Source organism: Lucilia cuprina, chromosome 6 (genome assembly GCF_022045245.1).
Source record: "Lucilia cuprina isolate Lc7/37 chromosome 6, ASM2204524v1, whole genome shotgun sequence".
NCBI lineage: Eukaryota > Metazoa > Arthropoda > Insecta > Diptera > Calliphoridae > Lucilia > Lucilia cuprina.
This window is the reverse complement of record NC_060954.1, coordinates 35,328,851-35,350,004: the sequence shown is the minus strand read 5'-3', so window position 1 is coordinate 35,350,004 and position 21,154 is coordinate 35,328,851. Positions and strand designations below refer to the sequence as shown.

Here is a 21,154-nt window from a genome sequence, read left to right as displayed (position 1 = left end):
GTATAGTCACAGGGTATACAGAGACGTCACGAGCGACGAATTCAATGATTTTTTTAGCTGTATTTTATATAGTTTTTCTTTAATTTTTATTGTGTATCACATTTTTTAAAATTTTGGATACAAAATTCTAACATTTTAAGCAGATTACGGGAAAATGATTTTTTAGTAAGTGGATAATCATATTGTTTACTTTTTTTCGAAATAGGTGTTAAATTGTAAATTTTAGTTTATACAGAAAAATAGTTTTTAGACTTTTTTGTTGGAAGTAAAAGCAGCGATTAGTCTCGTAAACATGAAAATATAAGCGTTAACATCACTGTTTCTTTGACACATGTTTTGTTTATTTACATTTCTCACCGAAATTAAAAAAAACACACACAGCTGATTGATTAAATGCCAGCGTTTAGTGAAAAAAAAACTAAAAACAAACAGGAAGCAACAAAAACAATGCACTAATAGTCACACAAAAATTCATGGTCGTTGACGAAAGTTTTACCTCGCTCTTGAAAGAAAATTCAACATAATCGTCAGACCCGCGTATTTATGTAATATGTTAAAGAAAATCAGTTGACAATAACTTGGAAAATTAAGAATTAAATGTACAATAATTGTAATAATTCGACGACAAATAACTAACGTTATATAAATATTTCGGTTGTGTAAACTAGTGGTGACGTAGTATGTCAAAATGTTCACTTCCAAAATAGTGGTACGTTTTGTGGGTTCAGCTTTAGAACAACAACAACAATTTATATTGTTGGCTGCCAATGGTCAGCATGCATCGAGACGCTTTTTTACACCTATGCAGGTGTATGAGAAGAAAGTCGAAGAAAAGAAATTAATGCCCGATAAGGCACAAAAAAATACTGCACAGCAATTGGAAGAGTTATATAATACCCTCAAGGATTATAAGCCAACACCTGTAAAGTCAGCGGCACAAGGTGGAGGTGGTTTCTTTAGTAAATTACTGAAGAAGGAGAAAACGGGCAGTAGTTCAATTCAGCTTTTAAATACATCATCTCCTAAAGGGTTGTATATTTATGGTAGTGTGGGCGGTGGTAAAACCACTTTGATGGACTTGTTCTATGATTGTTGTACCAATGTAAGTTATTAAAGTAATGTAAAATTTAATATTAAAAATTAATTCCTTTCTTTTACCCCAGATCGACAAGAAGCAACGTGTCCATTTTAATTCCTTTATGTCTCAGGTGCACGGCCGCATACATCAGGTCAAACAGGAGCGTGGCCCAAGAGATCGTGCTTTTAATACCGAAAAACCAGAACCATTCGATCCTACATTGCCGGTGGCAGAAATGATTGCTGCTGAATCTTGGTTGATTTGTTTTGATGAATTTCAAGTCACCGACATTGCCGATGCAATGATCTTAAAAAGCTTATTTACACATCTCTTTAACGAAGGTATTGTTTGTGTGGCCACTAGTAATCGTCATCCTACGGAGTTGTATAAGAATGGTTTACAACGTAGTAACTTTTTACCCTTCATTGATGTTTTGTTAAATCGTTCCAATTTGGCGGCAATGGATAGTGGAGTTGATTATCGTCGCATCGCTCAGTCAGGAGATACAAATTACTTTGTGTAAGTACCGATCTTTTTATTAAACTCTGTGAACAGGTTCTAGTGTTTTTGTAAATTAATCTTTAAGTTGTGTACATATTTTTAATGAAAAATTACATATCTTTCCAAATTTAAAATCCCCTTTTTTTAACATTTTAGAACAACAAAAGGCGATGCTAAATCTCAAATGGAACGTATGTTTAAAATTTTATGTTCACAGGAGAACGATATCATTAGACCTCGCACAATTACACATTTTGGACGCGATTTAACATTTCAACGTACCTGTGGTCAAGTTTTAGACAGTGATTTCGAAGAACTTTGCAATCGTGTAAGTATTCTAAAAATTTCAACACAAATGTATAATATAACTAATTTATATTAAAAATTTAAAGCCTTTGGGTGGCAGTGATTATATACAAATTGGACAATTCTTTCACACGGTGCTGATTCACAATGTTCCACAATTGACCCTACAAATGAAATCACAAATGAGGCGTTTTATAACATTAATCGATACACTTTACGATAATCGCGTTCGTGTGGTAATGTCGGCTGAAGCTCCACTCGATAAATTATTTAATTTTAGTGATAAACCCACGGACATTGCCGATGATCAACGCATGTTAATGGATGATTTGAAATTGGGTGCTGTATGTTGAAAATTTTGTCAAAGTTTAAATAAAATTTCACTTCATATCTCTATTATAATTGCAGCAAGATACATCAGCTAGTGTTTTTACTGGCGAGGAGGAAATGTTTGCTTACGATCGTACTATTTCTCGTTTATACGAAATGCAAAAGAAAGAATATTGGGAGCAATGGGCCAAACATAGATAATTTTTTCGTCTCTGCCAGATGACTACAATTTTTAGCAAAAATAGTTTACATTAATATTAATAGCTTTCAATGGGTCACAAATTACTTTCTAGTACTTAAACAAGTAATAATGATTAAATAAGTTAAAAAAAAAACAGTGTATGTTTCCAAAAATGTTTGCAACTTTATTTTTATGTATGTTCTCGATTTAGTACAATATTATTTAATATCAATTATGTTCCATTATTTTATTTATAGCAACAATTATAATTTTTAAAAATAAAGTTAATAATCTTATGAACAGCAATGAACAAATAATTACAGCAATTTTTTTTAAATTTTATTTTAAAATAAAAAAATTGCACTTCGTAGTGAAGTGGATACTAAAGCAAGATTAAGAATTTTGTTTTAAATATTGAAAAATAAAACTAAAATTAAGTTAAAATTTAAAATTAATAAGTATTTGAAATGGTTCAATACAAGAAAGTTGCGTCAGAAGAAACTAAAATTGTATTTTAGAAAGAGTTTCGAACAAGAGTTTAAATTTTCAAGTTATATTTAATTTATAAAATCATTGTTTTTTTAAATCATGTCATTCCAATTTTGCCGCAACTGTACACAGCTGGTCTAACTTTTTTCAAACACATATGTTTATTCTACATATATATGTCTCTTTCTTGTAGACAAGATCATCTACGTTTAAACACCCAATTGGAATTGTTTTTATATTAAAACATAAATAGGAAAGTTTTAATTAATTTTTTTTAATATTTTAAATTAAAATTTTTTCCAATTTGACCTTTCGATCTCTAATGAAACTGAAGGAAACATAATTGTATAAATTCATAAGAATTTCAAAATTTTAGGTGCCTCTTGCTTAAATGAGGTTTGAGGTTTTTTACATGGAAATAATGGTATAATATTTCACTAAAGTACCGATATCGGTACGTCTGTTGAAAGTACTATAAGTTCCGGACGGGAGAAACTAGTTAATTGAAATTTTGCTCAAATAACTTCTTTTAATTATTATGTTAAAAATACAAATTTTCATACAAAATTTCAAAAATTGTACTTTGTCCCTCTTTTTATATATAGAGCAATAAAATAGGACTTGAAATAATATTGAGAAATTAAAAAAAGATAATTAAACAAGTAATATTTCTATATTTGGCTGTGTCGAATCTTATATACCCTTCACCAAGTATGTTTTAAAAAACAGTTTTTATTTATTTTGTATCTCTGCACACATGTCACACATAACATACACACAAACAAATATAAACTGTAGCAGAAAGAAATATTAACCGTTTTACTGTAATACCACCGTCAAATTGTATTACCACCCTCAAACAAATATAGCTTATAGCATATTACTGCTTTATCTCCTTGTTATATCCACTTACCTTCGTGAAAACAGAACAGCATGCAAACATACAAACATGTACATCTTTATCCAATTCACAGTGTTGTTGTTGCTTTTTTAACAAAGCATGAAAAAAATGTGGCTTTTTTGATGAAATTTACAGAGGTTGTCTCGGATTTTTGCTCATATCTCCGTTATTTATAGACCGATTTTGCTGATTTTAAATAGCGATCTTCTCGAAAGCATGTCTAACTGAATTATTCAAGATTCGGATCTCGCCAATATCTGGGGACCTCTAAAAACTAATTTCAACAGACAGACAGACGGACATGGCTTAATCGACTCCGCTATCTATAAGGATCCAGAATATATATACTTTATAGGGACGGAAAATTATATTATAGAAATTACAAACGGAATGACAAACTTATATACCCTTCTCACGAAGGTGAAGGGTATAAAAATTAAATATGTCAAAAATCAGCGTGTATAGATAACATTTAGTTATTATCTTAAATTTCCAATTGGGTCTTAAGATTTTATTAATTTATTGATAATGCTAATAAAAACAATATTTTTTAAGATTATTAACCAAAATTTATATGTACATATTCTCCATTTACAATTAAGCATTAAAATAAAATTATCAAATAAAAAAATTATATTCAAAACACGCCATGAAAACCAATAAAATCCTGCCCTTTGGTATGTAAAATCTTCGTAACAACAATGATTTCAATCAAGTTATAGTACATGTGTATGACAAATTTTATTACAGACAATACTTTACTTAACATCACCATTTCACTAAGACAATTGGAAGAAATCTCTAAAGAAATTTCCTCTCGTGGTCAAGTTACTGATTTAAATGAAGTTGTTTGGGCTTTAAAAGCATTAACTCTTACCGATTTGACTACATTAGCGGGTGATGATACCCAGGCCAATGTTGCACGTCTTTGCCATAGAGCAGCCTATCCCTTTCCACTACATTTAGTAGAAAACACCATAGAAGAGACGTTGCACAAACAAATTCATACGGGTGCCGTTTGTGTTTATCCAGCACGTGTAGCTGATGCACGTAAAACATTTGAACAACTTAAGTGTTTCGAAGATATTCCTATAGCTGCTGTAGCCACTGGTTTTCCTACGGGTCAATATGGTCTTAAAACACGTTTAGATGAAATAACATTTGCAATAGAAGCGGGTGCTCGTGAAATTGATATTGTTATTAATCGACAATTGGCTTTGACCGAACAGTGGCAGGCTCTGTACGATGAAGTTTGTGAAATGAGAAAGGCGTGTGGAGAGAGGGCACGTATGAAGACTATTTTAGCTATTGGTGAATTAGGTTCAATGGAAAATGTAAGTTGAATATGTATAAATAAAAAAAATAATATTTTATAATAAGGACTATTTTAAAACAAGTAGGAAAGTATAGTCGGGCATGGCCGACCATATAATTCCCTACACCATGAGTATATTTTTAAAATTTTTACTTTTTATAAAGAAACTTTTATGTTGAATATTATTCCAAAATATTTAAGCAATTTATTGATAAAAAAAAACAAAATTTCTAAATGAAGCTTTATATAGGTCAAATATGGGCCGATCCTCGGTATATTTGGGAAAAGGATATATTTTTAAATAACAGTTAGTTTTCTTGAGTTTCATTGCGATACAAATGGTTACAAGTCAATTTTAGACGTTTAAGACATTTTTTGAAGGGGGGTTTGTATGGGGGCTAGGGTCAAATAAGGGCCAATCCTTACGAAAATCTGCAGTGTTATTTATACTTACTTATTTGTACCAATTTTTAGAGAGATAATAGAATATTTAACGTAATTATGGCATAAAAAGTTCAAATCGGGAGGTACGGTTGTATGGGGGCTAGGTGAAATAATGGACCGATTTCAACCATTTTCAATAGGCTTCGTCCCTTTGCCAAAAAACATGCTTGGTCCAAATTTTATCAAATTATCTTGAAAATTGCGACCTGTACCTTGCTCACAAGGTTTACATGGACAGCCAGCCAGCCGGACAGAAGGACGTACGGACATGTATTAATCGATTCAAAAAATGATTCTAAATCGATCGGTATACTTTAAGGTGGGTATTGGACCAATAATTTTGTATGTTACAAACATCAGCACAAACGTATAATACCCTCCCCACTATAGTGGTGTAGGGTATAAAAAAATCAGTTTGTCATAAATAAATCTCCCAAAAATTAATTTTCATGAACTAGAAACCTAAAACTAGCTCCTAGAGATATATAAAACAAAAAATACTATAAAACTAAAAAAACTCATTGCACTCTCTTTCAGGTCTATAGAGCATCCATGGTTTGCATGATGGCTGGAGCGGATTTCATTAAAACCTCCACCGGCAAAGAATCGGTAAATGCCACTATACCCGTAGGTTTAGTTATGATCTGGGCAATTCAAGAATTTCTACGAAAAACTGGGCAAATAGTTGGTTTAAAACCAGCCGGTGGTGTGCGTACTGTACGCGAGGCAATATCTTGGATGACTTTAGTTAAAGAAACTTTGGGTACGCAATGGCTGCAACCAGCACTCTTTCGTTTTGGAGCCTCTGGTCTGTTAGATGACATTGAAAAGGTAGTACGTAAAGGCTTGGCGGGACAAGATATACAAACTGCTGCTGCAGCATATTAAAATTATTTTATATATGTAGTAACAATTGCATTTAAATAAAATCTAACAAAATACCTAACTATTTATCTATTGTAAAGAAATCATTAAGAGGATTTATTATTTGGACTCTACATTGTACATTTAATTAATTTATTTATTTATTGACTTATTAAGCTCGGTTTTAAATACTAAATACTCTAGTTTAAAATCTTCTTAAATTTGTAAATTGTGTTATTAATGGTATTTGTAGAGCAGCAGCTGCTATTAAATCCTCCTCTCCTTGACTGTTGTAATCATCATTTTGGTTCTCGACTTCTGACGTAGATTTATCTAATTTATTGGTTCGGTCGGGTACTTTCATGTCTACCGCAAAGAATGTATCGTCAAAATTTATACGATTACGTTCATCGTTTATAAGGTATACATCTTTGGGAACATTAACCGATTGTTTATTGCTGGGGGAAGATAATTGCTTTTCATATGCATTCAACCATTTGATATTGATGTGTTTGGCAGATGAATTAAACTTTTTTGGTAATGCTTTCTTGGGCTTAACATCATAAAAGTTTTCTTGACTTTCGCCCTCTTTAGGCGGAGGCGGTGGTGTAAAATGTTCCATTTTACGGCTTTTTTCATCAAGTTTGGTGTGTTGAGCATCGCTTTCATCGTAATCAAAGAGTGGTAAATAAAAGTTAAAGGGCTGATTAGCAGGAGGCTGCATAAATTGTATGGGTACGGCGACTTGTTGGATCTCTGCTGTTGGCGCATCAGAGCGTTGAAGATTTGTGGGTTTGAATATTTCGCTAGCTTTTCTCAACAGCGCTTCCAAACGTTCAATTGTTATAACTTCTGGCTGTATGAAAGGTCCTTCGTTGTGCGACTTCTTATTCTCAATAGGCTTAACTCCAGGAGGTAATCCATTTATTATACCCACAAATAAAAAAATTAATATCTAAACAATAAAATATTTCACTTTTTATAAATTTATTAATAGGATTATTTAAAGTTTTAATAACTCACTGTTATCACTTTTTTAAACATTTTATTTGTTTTAATTTTTCTTTTAAAACTTTCTTTTTTCACTATTAATACGTCTGTCTATTTAACTATTAAATGTAATGCTCTTGTATGGCTTGCAAAAACTAAAGTAGATCTTGATGTAATCGTCAGCTACATTTATACCAGAAAATTGGTGCTGTGCCGTAATGTTTAAACGGAAGCTCGGAAGTCTCTGTAAACAACCAGTAACATCACAAATGCAGCGAAAATTTGTACAAGAAAGAAAATATTAAATGAAAGAGTCAACTTAAGCAAAAACTAGTTCCACACTTAAAACCGACCGGTTTTTGTTAAAGAGATTTTCCATTTCTCAGAAAAAAAAATTAAAAATAAAAAAACAATGAAACATTCATATACATCCAATGTTAGGAAAAATAAAAAGTCTATTTGAATGTAGTATGTTGCGTATACAAGACAATAATAATAATAATAATAATAATAATAATAATCATGTTAATGTAACAGCAGCATTTGTAGCTGCTGCAATTTGCTGCAACATACAATGACGATAATGTTGTTGGAAAAATGAATGAAAATTAAATTCATAATTTCAACTTCAGCTAATAAGTTGATATATATTTGTGTCTTAAGACGTAGGTGCATGTTGTAACCCGTTTTTCTGCAATTTTCTCTCTTTCTTTTAATAGATATTCATACAATATTTAATCGTATGTGTGTAATGAGTTCAATTTTTATGCCGTACTATTGCAAAACTAATTGTGTGTAAAATGTTTTTAACAAATAGAAAATTGTCGTTTAACTAAGTAACTAAATGAAAAGTGAATTTAAGTTTTTCTTATTTTTGCAGCTAAAGTTTATTGACATTAATATTGTGAGATTGCATGATGAGGATGTGAACCTGTTTCTTTCCTAGTATTGTTGTTAGTTATAACAAAGACAAGTTCAAAGTTACTTGTCTATTTGAGATTACTGATTTACATTATACGCAAAGTTTTCTTTTATTTTTAAGCGGAAACTTATACGAAATATTTAAATTTAGTCATATACTTTATAGAGAAATCAAAGAACTGGATCCTTTATTAAGAACAAAAAAGAATTGCTGGTTATAAGTAGTTGTATATTAACTGTTGAAATGTTCTATACATAAGAACTAATAAAGCTCTTTGTTTGAAACTCTCACCAAACTTCATAACTTTTTGTTATATTTGTGATTACATACTTAGATATAATAACCACACAAAACGTATAAAAAAACTTAAAAACTTAACAAGGTCTGTATTAGAATTTAACCTCTTACCAATTCTGGCATACCATCGATAATTATTTGTAAAGCCTTTAAATCTTTTGTTACGGTATCAGTAAGGACTTCCATTGCTTTTTGTTGCATACCCAAAAAGGTTTTCATTTCTTCTTCACAATCTTTGTCAAGTGTATATTCACTGCCGGATGTTAAAGCATATTGATTACGTTGCATACGCATTTGCGAGAGTAGTTCACTAAGACGACCCTAAAGTATAAAATTTTTTATAATGTATGCATATAAAATATGCAAATAAAAACTTACCTTAAATTGTGTGGGAGCTGAAACTAATGCCTGCATATTTTCTAATTTCGTGCGCAAAGCTTCTTCTTCGGGCGTTAAGGCTAATCCCACTTTTCGTGTACATTCCTGTTTAACTATTATCTTTAAAATAATTTTAAATAAATAAGAATTCCATATTCTTTACATTCTGATGTAAATACCTTTAAAATTTTATGACTTAATTCAGCCAAATTACGCTTATATTCCATTATTTTTGCAGTGGCCGCTGTGTGTCGTTGTCTTAATTCGGATAAGTCATTTTCCACTTTACGCAAATATAATGCATGCATTTCAGTTTCATTTTCCTGACATTTTATACGATACTTAAGTTCATTAAAACCAATCATAGGTACAGGTATAAATTTCGCTGCATCTGGATTATCAAGTTTAGCTTGACACCACATACGGGGATCTATACCTTTAGGAGGATTTTTTAAATATTCTTTAAGCTGATCCTCGTCTGGCAGCACAAGTGCCAAAATCTCTACTATACCCAAATTATTGAGTTGCCCCTTGACATTAGGCTGATTTAAATAGTTGGCCAAATCTGTGGCTAAAATACGTTTTGTGTCATTCGGAGATAATTGCGATTTTTCTTCCAAGTATATAACAAGTTGACATTTCTTCTCTTCACTTTCTTTACTTGAGTCGATGTTTACTAATAGATTTGGTTTATTGCCAAAAGCAGCGTTCAAAGTGTTAATAATTTGTTGTTGTTGATTCTTAACTTCCGCAAGTGATTTGTTAAAATTTAATGCCACTAAACCCATTTTATTATCCTTGCCGGGTAGCCTACTGTAACCCATCGCTTTAAAGCGACACAAGTAATTTTGTGGTGTTATTTCAACGGGTGCGGCATTTTGTGAATAAAATGATTTACCAGTACCCCACATGGCTTGAAAGTAATTCCATTTCGCAATTATTGCATCACGTTCATCACCATATATGGAAACATTGAAAATTGATTGCGCAAAAGCATCATCTGCTGATATAGGCGGAGCCTGTTGTTGTTGTTGACCCATCATGAAACCAGTATTTCCACCGAAACCTCCAAATCCAGGGGTTACTGTAGTATTGGCAGCTGTTTTGCCAAAACCTAATATTCGAAGAATATAAGTGGTTCAAATAATTGTAGATCAATTAGGTACTACTCTTTACTATTAAAAGCACTATATATAGCTATGCACTGTAAATAATAGAAACTTACTTGTACCAAATCCTCCAAAACCACCCGTCGACGATTGTGCTCCAAAGCCTCCAAATGCTGGTGCAGTGGATGTAGTTGAAGTGGCGCCAAAACCACCGAAAGCTCCTCCTGGAGCACTTGTTGCCGTTGTGCCAAATCCCCCAAAACTAGGAGCCGTAGATGTAGCAGTTCCACCACCAAATCCTCCAAATCCTGTTGCAGCGGACGTTGCTGTACCAAACAAACTGGGTGGCTGTGAAGTTTGCACTGCACCAGTACCAAACGAACCAAAACCACCCAAACTAGGTGCAGTTGTGGTACTAGTATTCGTTGCGCCAAATCCACCAAAACCTCCTAAAGTGGGTGCTGATGTTGCTGCCGTTGTTGACGTACCAAAACCACCTGCACCAAATGCTGAAGTCGTGCCGAAACCTGTTTGTGTCGTGGAGGTAGCTGGCGCCCCAAAAGCAGACGTTGTACCGGCTGCTCCTGTACCAAATGATGAAAATAATCCAGTTGCTAAAATATTGTGATGAATGTTGATGATCTTCTTTTAGGGATTTCATAATGTGAAGAAAAACTACAAATGTTGGAGAAAAAGAAGCACTCACGTTTTGCCGGTGTACTGGTGGCACCAAGGGAATTGTTGGCTCCAAAGAAAGACATTTTCAATATATGTTTATTTGTTAATTAATCACTTTTTTAAATAATTTTTAACTTTTCGTTTTTATTTTTTACCAACTTATTTTCATTGTTTATAATTTCCTATAGAAAACAAAAATAATTTGGCGCACACGAAGAATTTACACAATTTGTATAAAAAAATAGAAACCTGCGTTGACAAACAATGGCAGCGGCGCCGTTCACAATACACATTATGTCAGCGGCTTTAAATGTGCAGAAAGCCGCCTAAGCTTTCAGCTAACTTTTTAAATTTTTCAAAGATATTACAAATTATAAAAACAAAGTTACATTACATATTTATTTACGTTAATTACCTAACATGGCCAAAACTCCGTTTCTATATTTTCCTTGAGAAAAATTTGCTAAAAATTAAGACATACAAATTATGGGGTTTTAACCCTAATGCAAAAACGATTACTAAAGTTAACAATGGTTTACTACACACTTTTTCCATATAAAAACAGGTTTTAACAACCATTGTTAACTTAATAATCGTTTTTGCATAAGGCGATACATCTTTTTCCACGCTTTTTTTGCTGGGTTATAAAACAGGGCGAACAGAAGAAATTTAAATATCTGTTGGTTAATTTTAATGCGAATATTTTGAAAATAAAAACTGAAACTATTATATTTATCTTCGATACGAGATACATAAAGGGGGCATAGATGAGTTTTGAATAAAAGTGGAATCAAAAGAGGGTTTTATAAGGAAGCAATGGCCAATGAATAGCGATTTACAACATATGGTTGTTTGTTAATGTTATGTTATTAAACTCTACACCACTTTAGTGGGTAGGGTATATCGGTTTGTGCTGATGTTTGTAACGCACAATAATATCCATCCATGTAAACCTTGTAATCAAACTACAGGTCGCAGTTTTGAAGATACCTCAATGAAATTTGGTACATGATTTTTTATTGCCCCAGGGACGAATCCTATTAAAAATGGTTAACATCGGTCCATTATTTCACCTAGCCCCCATACAACTGAACCCGCTGAATATGCCCTTTAAGTTCATAATTATGTTTAATATACTTGTATTTCGACAAAAAGCTGCAAAACCAAGTTCTCAAGCCTTGATGACCCTCATAAACTTTATAATTATAGGGCCTCATTTGACACTAGATCCTATAAATATGCTTTAGTTTTATTAAACAATAAATGGCTTAAGTATATTTGAGACCATACCCTGTGTAAAGTAAGCCAGGATGTGTGTAAGTTTGAAAGCACTTTCGAATACGAAATAAGCAACACAATATCAATGTAGTAAGCTGGAGTTCTTGTTGTTATGTTCCTTTAATAAATTTTTGGTGGTGGACCGAATTAGGTCTTAGTTATATTAATATAAAATGTATATATGCACCGATTTTTGCTGATTTAAAATAGGAAACTTTAGAAACATTAGATTTTAAATATAAACAAATTTTTTTCGTAGTTCACTTAAAGGAAAGATATGAAATTTGTGGTTTTATAAGAAGTTTTAAATGACATGTCAGAATACATATGTATGTATATATTTAAGTTCAGATTTTTCAGAAAATATTCAGAAACTAAACACAAAATATTTGTTTTATTACTTTTGTAACATTTATTGAATAACAAAAAACATTTTGTTAATAAGGTGTTGATTTATTTGACTTTTTCGTTTTGGCCTTCAAGTTGCTGTTACTCGACTTAGACGAGTTTTGTGGACTCCATAGTGTAACTATACCACTTTCGCCAGCAGTTATTAATATATTTGACTTTTCATCAAATACACTTTCGCGCACAATTTGTTTATTGCCATGAAAATCTACACCTGGCAATAGTTGTTTATTCTGAACCAGCAAAGAGCGCATTATTTCTCTGAAAAAATAAGATTAAAAATTTAACTTATTTATTATCGTAAGATCATCAAACATACCCTTTATTGATATTTGAACCAGTTAACAAGAAAACTCCACCATCCGCCATATTGTGACAATCAATTAAATTACAATTTGCTGGTGTTTTACGTTTTATACATTCGGTAATTTTAGCTCTATCAAAATCAGCCACCAGATCAGCTTCTTCGCATTCGTACATTTTAAAGTCATTGGTATGTGTTATACATGAGATTATATCTTTGTCGTAGACATTTTTATGCCTGTAAATTGATGAAATTGAAACTTTTTTTAATCAATTCATTACCATGTTTAAACTAGTATGAATGTACAGTCGGGCATGGAGGTAGGTGTTGGACTAATATTTTTACGTGTTACAAACATCAGCACAATAATACCCTCCTCAATATAGTGGTGTAGGTAAAAAATCACTTACCAATTTACTCTATGTACACTACTCTCGGTATTAAGCGTCTGTAAGAGAGCATCATCTTCTATGTTTTTTTGTAAATCAAATATATTTATCAAACCATCGGTAGAACCCGAACACAAAAGATCAGGATTTTGTGGATGAAAACGTAAAGTGGTCACATCATCTTGATGACTATCAAAATAACCACCCATTTGTTTACGTTCTCTTAAATCGTAGAATAGTAAATAAACATTATTATGATGTTGTTCCGTTCCCACACACAAAACCCGACTATTGGAATTGCGGTCAAAGCACACAATATCCTTGGGCATAGCTGCTGCTTCGGCCTCAGTTGCGGGATTATTTTCGAAACGTCCCACTTCACCAGGTGTACGTAAATCAAAAAGTCTAACCAAACCATTTGTTGTGCCAACCAGTAGCAAATTAGGAGTCTCATCTACAAAACGTACGCCACAAATGGTAAAACGATTTTTAGCATCAATGCAAGGTGGGGGGGCTATACAATCTGGCGTGGAGTAGCTAAGACCACGTTCAGTACTTATATCGAATAAATGTACAGAACCGTCTGATAAGCCGGCTGCCAGTCGTGTTAATGAGCTAGAAAAGCATGCAAAATTACAATATATCAATAAGAATGATTTTAAAATTTATGAAACTACTTACTCATTTTTATCCAAACTTAGTATGTAATTCTTCTTTAATGTCACAGCCGTTTCATCATGTACACTGTATTTTTGTTGGAAATATTGTTCCAATTCAAAACGTGTACAAGTATCGTCATCTTCAATACAGGACTCCTCACTCGATTCCTCATCACTGCTGGGCAAGGGCACATCTTCGGCTTCTATTTATTTAAAGTTTTCTTAATGTAAAAAAGTTTTCTAATTTAAATATTTTACTTACCTTTAAAAATATTCGTTGTTTTTGTCATTTTTCTTGCTTTATTTAGTTTTGTTTATTAAACTCTTGCACTATAAATTATCTAATAATATCGAACTTTTCGATAACAATAACAAATATGCAACATGTGTGTTTAGCGATGACATTTTGCTGTTGTTTTTTTTTTTCTTTCTAAACTATCGAGATAAAATACACTAAGCAAAATTGTTGCCAATTTCAGTTTACTTTCATGTTGGTCTTGTTTTTTATTTTATAATACAAGTGTGTATGTGTGTGTGATATTAAAATACTTTTGTCACATTTGTCACATTCGACTTTTTGTCGAAAAAAGTCGAAAAGTCCAAGTTGACTATTTTGTTCCAAAAAAGTCGATAACCTGACTATCGTCTTTGAAAAAAGTCGAAAAGTCGACTTTGTAAATAAAAGTCGATAAGTCAAAAACAGTCGGAAAAAGTCGAAAAAAGTCGAATATAGAAAGAGGTCGGAAAAAATCAAAAAATTGCAACAAATAGAAAAATTATAAATAAAATTTTTTTATTAATAATAATAAATAATAATAATAATGATTATTATTATTATTATAATATAATGTTAAATGGCAACATTATAAATTTACGCTTCTGGAAACTTTATAAATTTTTAACTCTGGTAGGAAAAAGTCGAAAAGTCGACTTTTCATAAAATGCCAAAAGTCGATAAGTCGACTTTTCATAAAATGCAAAAAGTCGAAAAGTCGACTTTTCGTTTCAACTATAGAACGCTAATATTATAATTTTTTTGTAATTGCAATACTTTTATAAAATGGAAAATTTTGGTAAAATGTTAAATAAACATTTAAAACAATAATAAATAAAACAAAACAAATCAGAAAATTGCAATTTACTTAAAATATTAAGTTTTTGTTCTTCCGAAATCATTGTTTTATTGTTTTTGCTAATTGTGTTTTCTCACTTATAACTTGAGTTTAATTGGTCAATTACACTCAGTTAAACTAAGATAATAAGTAACTTTACTGATAACTGAAAAACACGAAACATCTATTAAACCCGGTTTAACCAAAGAATGAAGATTATCTCTTATACTTATAAATGAACTTAATTTTATTTTTATATATAACAATATAAAACACAGTACATCAAATAAGTCTATCAGATTATTTTCAAAATTTGTAGAACTGATTTGTAGTTTTGAAAAAAAGTAAATTTATTTTTCCAAAGTTTCTTACATTTCAGATATTTACATTTCAAATTAAGGTCGTTCATATTTATTTATTTATTTATTTATTTATTTATGAGTTATTTGTATCTAATAAGGAGTAAATCTATTTACGTTCTTTGTTTTCATTTTTAAATCTACTGAAGAAGTACTACTTGTGCTTGTTGCTGATGAATTCCACGATTGTGGAGTCCATAATGTTACAGTACCACTTTCGCCACCAGTTATTAAAATGTTTGTCTTGGAATCAAATATACTATCACGAACAACTTGTTTATTGCCTTCAAAATTCACATAGGGAGTTAATTCATTCTTTTGTACCAGGCAAGAGCGTAAAGTTGAACTAAATAAAAATAAGGAAGGTAAGTAAGCATAGTAAATTTATATATCATAGATAATATTGAAACACTATAAATCTACATTAATTTGCGGTTTAAGTCTCGCATGAACATTATCAACTTAACCAGTTAAAACCGCAAATTTGATTATCTGAAGTTTTATAAATTTTAATTTTCAACACTTACCCTTCGTTTAAATGGGATCCAGTTATCAGAATCATATCATTGTTGGTCGTATTGTGACAACTTATTAAATTACAATTAAATTCGTTTTTACGTTTAATTGTTTTCGTAATTTTTGTTCGATCAAAATCCGCTATTATGTCGCCATAAAAATTGTAGCATTTAAAAGAGTTCGTAGGTGTTATACAGGATATGATATTTTCACCTTTGGAATTTATGTGCCTGAAATATCATTAATATAAGCATTTTATATAATTTACAGGTACATGTGAAAATTTCCACTGAAATATTACTTTTGACACATCACGCAATATTAATCGTTTATGTATATATTTTTTTTAATGTATATATTTTTTATATTTGTAAAAAGAGTGACCAATCGCACAGAGAGGTCTTAGGATATAGACATTTAATGGTGCGTTAAGTAATGCGAAAAAGTAGACATTCCGGTAGTAATTCCTATATGTATGTGCAATTTAAATATATATGTTTTAAATTAAATGTCTCTTATTTACTACAGTACTGGCATAATCCAAAATTTGAGTTTTTGAACTGAGTATTAGAAAATATGAGTCATATTAATATTTTTCATATTGTCTGTTTCGATGCGAAAGTAGATTTTTTGTTGAACATGTTAAAACTAAACAACAAATTTATTCGATAAGTAAAATTTTAGTTTAAGCTCAGATTAGAAACATATATCAACACGTACTCCACATCAAAGCTCTGAAAGAATTCATTCCCTAATTCTTTATTTGAAATTGAGTTATATTTTAAAGAATTAACAATTATTCAAACTCATTAGAATTAATTCTTAAAGCTTTCGATGTAGTTGAATTAATTCTCTAATGAATTAATTCCAATAGAATGTTAAATTCCTTCTGAATGAATTAATTTTGTTTGCATTCAATCTGTTACAAATTGAATTAAAATTAATTTCAACAATTCCTATTGCTTTATAAATTCCCTCTGAATGATATAAATTTTGTTTGAATTCAATCTATTACAAATTGAATTTAAAAATTTTTCAACCATTCAATTTGAAATAGATTGTTTTATAATTCAAAAGCATTCTGAATATTAAAAATTGAATTAAATTTTTTTCTTTCATTCAATTTGTAATAGAAGGAATTAAACATATATGAATGATTATTCCATTGAATTCATTCCTATAAAGAATGAATTCTCTTAGGAATTAATTCAATAGAATATAAACCCTAGGAATTCAGCTTTAGAATTTAAATTCAAAGAATGATACATTCAAAAATTTAAAGCCGAATTAAAAATATGAATTCCAAATAGAATTCATTCTTTCCAAGCTTTGCTTCACATATCAGGATTTATTTTTTTAAACTGGCGATCTGTTTTGCTCAAAACTAAATTTTCGGATTTATGCTGGTCTTGTAGTAAATGAGCTATATGTTGTACCTACATATGTGTGTATATATCGTTACCTGAAATGCAAAAGGGCGTAAAAACGTTTTTAAAGTTTTTCAGGAGAGAGAAAAAACTAAATAAAATGAAAACCATTGTTGTTATAACAACTTATTAAATATGACTGTACCCACAAATATTGTCTATTATAATGCATTTTTCGATTTTCTGAGTTGCGGAAATTATTAATTTGTTGTTGCGCCCTCAACAGTTTTAAAAATTTTACCATTTCCAATCCAAAAGTCGATTTTAATTTTTTTTGGTTGTTACCCGTATGCGTATGTATGTATGTATGTATGTATGTATGTATGTATGCAAAGAAGATTCTGTAAAGAAAACTTACCAGTCAATCTTTTGTACTGCGTCCTCAGTATTAATTGTGTTCAAAATAGTATTTTCTTCACATTTTATTTTAACGTCATAAATATTAATTAAGCAATCAGCAGAACCCGAACACAATAGATATGGATTAACTGAATTAAAACGTAGAGCTGTCACATCGTCGTCGTGACATTCCCAAAATCTAAATAATTCTTTAGATGAGCGTATATCATAACATAATAAATTTACTTTATTGCCGTGCTTTTCAGTTCCCATACACAGTAAGCTGCTATTTGAATTACGATCGAAACATAGAATTTCCTTTGGATGTGATTTATGTGTAGTAATATTCTCAAAACGTGCAACTTCAATGGGCGTTCGTAAATCTAATAGACGTACGAAACCACGACTGTAACCAATAAGTAATAAATTTGGCGTTTCGTCCATGAAACGTATTCCGCACAAAGGGGGGCCGGATATGGGTTTATTCGATGGTGGCGGTTGAATAAATAGTCCTTTTTCGGAATTTACCTCAAACAAACAAACTGATCCATCTGACAGGCCAGCTACAATACAGAAAAGAGAGCTGCAACAAGTACATAGTGGATTAAATAGGTACTTTCTTTCTCCAAAAAAAAAAAAAAAAAATTACTCATCCTTTGCCAAGTGTAATATATAATTATCGCTATTTGTCACGCTTTGTTCATCATGTATCTTGTATTTATGTTTGAATAATTTCTCCAATTCCTGCGGACTACAAGAATCATCATCTTCACAATCCTCACTTTTCTCTACAATATCAAGATTATCATCACCTACATCAAGAGCTATGGCGGTTGATGATTGTGAATTATTTTCAGTTGCTAAAATAATAAATTTTAAAGTAATAAAAAGCTTTTTGTGTTTTATATTTTAGTACAAACTTTTCATAACTATAGATTGTCAATATTTATTATAATGATGAAAATATTTTTACCATCAAAACACTATCAAAACGTCAATATTTTGTTGTTAGTTTTTAACAATAACATAAACAGCACGTGTGATTAGAGATGACAAAAAATGTCAAGTGATGCCAATTGTGTTCAAATAGCTACATACATACTTCACAATTAGGGAATTATTAATACCAAGTTCGAAGAGTTGAATTATAATATTCGGCTTTTGAATTAACATATTTCCACGAAACATTCGGAATTCGTTTTTACAGTTAACTTTTTTCTGCATTAATTATTTTGTAGTATGATACAAAAATACTTTTTTAACATTATTATAACAAATTAAGTAATACATATTCTAATTTATTTTTATTTCACGACAAGATATCAAAAAAATACTCAATAAAACAAGTAGGAAAGTATAGTCGGGCATGGCCGACCATATAATACCCTACACCATAAGTATATTTTTAAAATTTTTACTTTTTATAAAATTTTTATTTTTTATAAAGAAACTTTTATGTTAAATAATTACCATAAATTTCTTACCGATCTTCACCGATCCTCGGTAAATTTGGGAAAAGGATATATTTCTAAATAACAGTTAGTTTTGTTGAGTTTCATTGCGATACAAATGGTTACAGTCAATTTTAGACGTTTAAGGGGGGTTTGTATGGAGGTTAGGGTCAAATAAGGGCCGATCCTTACGAAAATCTGCAGTGTCATTTATACTTATATAAAACTTATTTGTGCCAATTTTTAGAGAGATAGCAGAATATTTGACTTAATTATGGCATAAAAAGTTCAAATCGGGAGGTACGGTTGTATGGAGGCTAGGTGAAATAATGGACCGATTTCAACCATTTTCAATAGGGTCCCTGTGCCAAAAAACATGCTTGGTCCAAATTTCATCAAATTATGTTGAAAATTGCGGCCTGTACTTACGCACAAGGTTTACATGGACAGCCAGCCAGCCGGACAGACGGACGGACATGTCTTAATCGACTCAAAAAATGATTCCGAACCGATCGGTATACTTTAAGGTGGGTATTGGACCAATATTTTTGTATGTTACAAACATCAGCACAAACGCATAATACCTTCCCCACTATAGTGGTGTAGGGTATAATTAGAGATAACACTCATTCATTCGTAATTCGTAGGTAATTCAAACTGAATTACGTGCAGCTTGTGTAATTCGTAGCTGAAATTTTATATGGCCAATCATGCAATTCAGTTTGTAATTGGGGGTTGAATGATGCATGAAAGAGTGAATGAAGAATAGTTGCACCGTGTGAACGGGTATGGACAAACTTTATAGTATCGAACAATTTAGTAACTATGTTGGTATCTGGAATAGTTACGGCATGTCTTACTCTCAGCTTTAAGTCCTGCAAATGTAACACGACACACATATTGACATGCTAAGATTTTAAGACTACTGCCAAACGGCATTTATTTCACTAAACTCTTATACTACCTACCACTTTCTTATATAGATCTGTAAAGTGTAAGCCGTTTTTCTGGGTCTCTTGGTTCATAGGGACTATCATGTAGCCAAAGCAGGATATCTCCTTTGGGTTTTTATCAAAAGCAGTATCATCAGATTCTCTCTTTAAAAATAATAGATTATAGGGGCAAAATTATTATCAAACGTAACTTCTTATCCAGGCAAGAAATAAAGTTTAAGTGATTTTATATTTATCTATATTTATTATATTAATTTTTTAATTATTTAAACAAGTATTTAATAAACATACGATTTCGTATTGTTTTTATTATGGCGCTAATTTAAAAAATGAAAAATAGTCTTTAGTAATCACATTTTTAAACCCACAACATATTTAAAAATAGTGATGTTTAATAATTTTAAAGCAAATATGCTTCATTTTAGAAAACAAAGAAAAAGTTTCCTTAATAGCTGTTAAGAATAGACATATATACATATATGAAAATGTTAATGTTTTGAAAACCTTTCATATATCCAACGCATGAGGTTATATACATATATAAAAAGGCATATTTTTATAAATTTAGTAAACAAGAAAAGAAATAATCTTAGATTATTTATAAACATTAAATTAAAATTTAAGTGTACACTGCAAAAATTGTGTACATTTATAGAGAACAATTTAAAAGGAAATTATAATAGGAAATTTAACTCTATTAGTTTGATTTATATTTGTTTACTGTTCTTTAAGATGAGCTTCGGCCTTTTGCTTTAAACGTTCCCTCCTAACTTTATCTTTTAATTGTGCAGTCTTTAGTGTAGCCATCATTTTTGTGGAATTATATAACCAAGCACCCTATAAAGATAAAGTATAGACAAGTTCATTAAAGTTCAAATAAATAGTAACTATTTAAAACAAACTTACAATCAACAGCATACAATTTAGCAATATGGGTATAGAGAAAACTGTAGATATAAATAGTCCATTACTATCGAAGTATTGTTGTTTTGAAAAGGAACGCCAATTTAAAGCTGCATATTCATTTATCGACTCCGAAAAGTAAACAGCAGATACTGGAAAAGAACATTTAATAAAATATTAGATATAATATGTAGCTATAACTTATCAAGTAGATTTCATATAGAGTATAATATCTTAAAATAGAAACATTTTTAATTTTTTATATTTCCTAAG

At 30.8% G+C, this 21,154-nt stretch overlaps 7 protein-coding genes across 8 annotated transcripts in view; 2 read left to right on the top strand and 5 right to left on the bottom strand.

Moving 5' to 3' along the window:
• The first annotated feature begins 410 nt into the window (after nucleotides 1-410).
• LOC111688941 (putative ATPase N2B) lies at nucleotides 411-2,722 on the top strand. Its single transcript, XM_023451450.2, has 5 exons — nucleotides 411-1,102; nucleotides 1,164-1,597; nucleotides 1,736-1,907; nucleotides 1,972-2,229; nucleotides 2,294-2,722. The coding sequence occupies exons 1-5, from the start codon at nucleotides 689-691 to the stop codon at nucleotides 2,414-2,416; spliced, it is 1,401 nt and encodes a 466-aa protein (XP_023307218.2). The 5' UTR covers nucleotides 411-688; the 3' UTR covers nucleotides 2,417-2,722.
• Nucleotides 2,723-4,306: 1,584 nt separating this feature from the next.
• LOC111688974 (deoxyribose-phosphate aldolase) lies at nucleotides 4,307-7,160 on the top strand. The gene is made up of 3 exons (XM_023451483.2): nucleotides 4,307-4,463; nucleotides 4,537-5,120; nucleotides 6,083-7,160. The coding sequence occupies exons 1-3, from the start codon at nucleotides 4,436-4,438 to the stop codon at nucleotides 6,431-6,433; spliced, it is 963 nt and encodes a 320-aa protein (XP_023307251.2). The 5' UTR covers nucleotides 4,307-4,435; the 3' UTR covers nucleotides 6,434-7,160.
• LOC111688663 lies at nucleotides 6,549-7,594 on the bottom strand. Its single transcript, XM_023451166.2, has 2 exons — nucleotides 7,433-7,594; nucleotides 6,549-7,364 (listed from the first exon to the last, which is right to left on the bottom strand). The coding sequence occupies exons 1-2, from the start codon at nucleotides 7,451-7,453 to the stop codon at nucleotides 6,615-6,617; spliced, it is 771 nt and encodes a 256-aa protein (XP_023306934.2). The 5' UTR covers nucleotides 7,454-7,594; the 3' UTR covers nucleotides 6,549-6,614.
• A 1,023-nt stretch (nucleotides 7,595-8,617) lies between these two features.
• On the bottom strand, nucleotides 8,618-11,010 carry LOC111688874 (probable nucleoporin Nup54). 2 transcript variants are annotated; one of them, XM_023451388.2, is made up of 5 exons: nucleotides 10,812-11,010; nucleotides 10,222-10,689; nucleotides 9,176-10,110; nucleotides 8,997-9,116; nucleotides 8,618-8,939 (listed from the first exon to the last, which is right to left on the bottom strand). In XM_023451388.2, the coding sequence occupies exons 1-5, from the start codon at nucleotides 10,864-10,866 to the stop codon at nucleotides 8,718-8,720; spliced, it is 1,800 nt and encodes a 599-aa protein (XP_023307156.2). In that variant the 5' UTR covers nucleotides 10,867-11,010; the 3' UTR covers nucleotides 8,618-8,717. The 2 variants fall into 2 exon arrangements, with proteins under 2 accessions (XP_023307156.2, XP_023307152.2); XM_023451384.2 differs by having other exon boundaries at nucleotides 10,222-10,719; nucleotides 10,812-11,009.
• A 1,439-nt stretch (nucleotides 11,011-12,449) lies between these two features.
• Nucleotides 12,450-14,237, bottom strand: LOC111688985 (WD repeat-containing protein 89-like). The gene is made up of 5 exons (XM_023451492.2): nucleotides 14,084-14,237; nucleotides 13,844-14,024; nucleotides 13,184-13,777; nucleotides 12,789-13,010; nucleotides 12,450-12,730 (listed from the first exon to the last, which is right to left on the bottom strand). Exons 1-5 carry the CDS (start codon nucleotides 14,109-14,111, stop codon nucleotides 12,499-12,501), a joined length of 1,257 nt encoding a protein of 418 aa, XP_023307260.2. The 5' UTR covers nucleotides 14,112-14,237; the 3' UTR covers nucleotides 12,450-12,498.
• Nucleotides 14,238-15,262: 1,025 nt separating this feature from the next.
• On the bottom strand, nucleotides 15,263-18,629 carry LOC111689076 (WD repeat-containing protein 89-like). Its single transcript, XM_023451582.2, has 5 exons — nucleotides 18,495-18,629; nucleotides 18,224-18,434; nucleotides 17,594-18,157; nucleotides 15,820-16,038; nucleotides 15,263-15,638 (listed from the first exon to the last, which is right to left on the bottom strand). Exons 1-5 carry the CDS (start codon nucleotides 18,499-18,501, stop codon nucleotides 15,386-15,388), a joined length of 1,254 nt encoding a protein of 417 aa, XP_023307350.2. The 5' UTR covers nucleotides 18,502-18,629; the 3' UTR covers nucleotides 15,263-15,385.
• Nucleotides 18,630-20,295: 1,666 nt separating this feature from the next.
• The window catches only part of LOC111689062 (transmembrane protein 18), a 1,329-nt gene continuing 470 nt past the window's right edge, over nucleotides 20,296-21,154 (bottom strand). The window contains exons 3-4 of the mRNA XM_023451566.2: nucleotides 20,885-21,033; nucleotides 20,296-20,815 (exon numbers count right to left, since the gene is read on the bottom strand). Of these exons, the coding sequence (XP_023307334.1) occupies nucleotides 20,696-20,815; nucleotides 20,885-21,033 (269 nt within the window). The 3' untranslated portion in view covers nucleotides 20,296-20,695. The remainder of the gene's footprint in view (nucleotides 20,816-20,884; nucleotides 21,034-21,154) is intronic.